Below are 2,344 nucleotides of genomic sequence, written 5' to 3'. Positions count from 1 at the left end.
CAAAGTACCGCAGCAGGACTCATAGGGACTACATGCACGAGGTGTACACGGAGCACTTCTCCGGGAAGAATGTCTATGTGGCTTGAGCCTTGGGTAGTCAAAGCCACCAATGTTTTTCTCATTCTCACAAATAAAACAGTTGCAAGAAATGTTTGCTCACAAGGATCTTAGTGTGATAAGCAAAGATATTATCACAATATTATACAGAGATAAGAAATTTCATAGCAAGCCGATTGTTTGCTGCCTAGAAGATTTTAAAAGTTTAACAATCTGGGAGGAAGTCCAGCAATGTATTGTTAAGCAATATAACTATTTAGAATCACAATATGAAAGACATACGAAAGTCATATGAAACTTCTTATTATGTAAGCTCTCATCATTTCTTCAAGGCAGCAAAGAAGTTTTGAGGTACCAGAATGATATGACTGAGGTGAAAGTCCTCACCAAAAGCACTATTTCTTTTCATTTTCTTTGTATCTGTTGATCAACACATAAAAGTAACACAAATGGTATTTCCGGAGGTATTGCTTGTTGATTTGTCCTCCCAACGCTACATTAACTTTCGTTGACTCATTTGTAGAATTCAACATGCGAAAATTTAAACCCAGAGACAGTGTCATAGATCAGCTCACCCCAACTCGACACATACGGCAGTGTGCGGTGTTGAATGCATGTTTAATCCTAAGTAACTGACAGCTAGTTTCAGCCATAACATCGCTAAGCACAAAACCATCACTTCGAAGAACAAATTTCTTCAGAAAGCTGAGAAGATGTTTACTCCATAATATTGTCATGAAGAATGAGTAGTAAAGAACCAATGTTGATGTAACGCTCCACTTGGGTTGGCAGCGCGCCACGTCATCGGCTACCATTTCTTAAGTTGTTTGGGCAGATCTTTCTCTTGAAAATGCTTTGTTGATTCTCCGAGAAATCACTTTTTTGTAGATCTGTTGCACCAAAGAGCAAGCGATACAAGACGAACCCAGCAAGCTGGACGCCAAATTCCGCACTGGGAGCTCGATCAAGGACCGCGACAACCTGTGGCGCGGGCAACAAGAGCAGCTCCCAATCGATGATCAAGGAAACACTTCTATAGCTCATGGATCCGGGAGGTGCTGGGGCAGGAAGCGCTTCTACAACTCGTGCATCGGGGAATCGAGAGATTTCTCCAGAGATTTCTCGCTGGTGCTCGCGGCATTCAAGGCTTGCAGCTGGTGCCTCGGGCGGTGCTCAATGTTTCTTTTTGGTTGTTACATCGGCAGATGGAGCTTGTGATTCCCAAGTTAGGGCGGATGAAAAAGCGCATTCGGAGCCTTTTTCTGCGGAGAAGCATTAGCACAGCAATCACGCAGGGCCGATTGTTTGCGCCACTAGGTAATGTTGATATTAACTTCGCTTTTTACTGCATGGTTTGGCACAATGGAATGGAAAACCAAGAAGCTTGAATAAGGTATCTGCACGTGATCAGAGCCGGATTAAAGTACCATATTTGGTCAACTAGCATGACGTTGGTTTTAACTTTGGCGGGAGTCAAGCAGGGCACAGAGCTCATGGAACATGGATCCTAGGGCAAGCGGCGCATTGCGGGATCGCTTATCCATTCACGAGGTAAGAATCATCTGAAACTCGGGTGGATTTGGCGCTGGAGTGTCTTGTTTAGCTCACTTTAGGAGAAACCATTCGGTCGCTCTTGCGAGTTCTTTTGTTTAAGACGCACTCATATTTTTCTTTCCTTTTCTTGTGTAGCTTAAAAAAGTGCAAGACTCTGCTAGCATGCATCGTCAACAACGGCAGCAACTTTTCTCGTCAAGCTGGGCCTCACCTCCGCACTGTAGAACTTGGCGGACCTCAAGCTGAGAGCCACGGCGATGGCACACCCAAACAAACAGGTGGCGGCCATGACGAAGAACGTTTCCCTGTAGCACTTGGCACCGTCGCACAAGAGCGAGGCCTCCAGCGTGTCAGGACCCCGGTATCTCCTGGCTTGCCGATCGTAGAACACACCCGCAACTTCCACCGACAGGACATACGTCCCAATCCCCTTTGCAACGTTTGGGAAGCTCTGGAGAACTCCATAGTGCTTGAGCCCGAAGATCTCCACGATGATGGTCGACAGCACCGCCCACTGGCCTCCGGTGGCGAGGCCGATGGTGATGGAGCCGATGTACAGCGCGCCGGGAAGGCCCAAGGCAATGAGCAAGTTGCCGAGCGCTAGAAAGCCGACCACCGCAGCGAACACGAACGGCCGTCCGCCAAACTTGTGGAGGAGTATCTCGGACACGAAGCCGCAGCCGATTGCTCCCAGGAAGTCCCAGATGTTGAGGAGAGCCACGAAGATGTTCAT

At 47.4% G+C, this 2,344-nt stretch overlaps 1 protein-coding gene across 1 annotated transcript; it reads left to right on the top strand.

Annotated features, from left to right (window-relative positions):
* The first annotated feature begins 920 nt into the window (after nt 1-920).
* On the top strand, nt 921-2,331 carry LOC112344115. Its single transcript, XM_024668221.1, has 3 exons — nt 921-1,374; nt 1,539-1,608; nt 1,747-2,331. Exons 1-3 carry the CDS (start codon nt 1,263-1,265, stop codon nt 2,213-2,215), a joined length of 651 nt encoding a protein of 216 aa, XP_024523989.1. The 5' UTR covers nt 921-1,262; the 3' UTR covers nt 2,216-2,331.
* Nucleotides 2,332-2,344: the final 13 nt, after the last annotated feature.

Source organism: Selaginella moellendorffii, unplaced genomic scaffold (genome assembly GCF_000143415.4).
Source record: "Selaginella moellendorffii unplaced genomic scaffold, v1.0 SELMOscaffold_678, whole genome shotgun sequence".
Taxonomy (NCBI): domain Eukaryota; kingdom Viridiplantae; phylum Streptophyta; class Lycopodiopsida; order Selaginellales; family Selaginellaceae; genus Selaginella; species Selaginella moellendorffii.
Note: the sequence above shows the minus strand (reverse complement) of the source record. Positions and strands in the feature narration are given on the sequence as shown.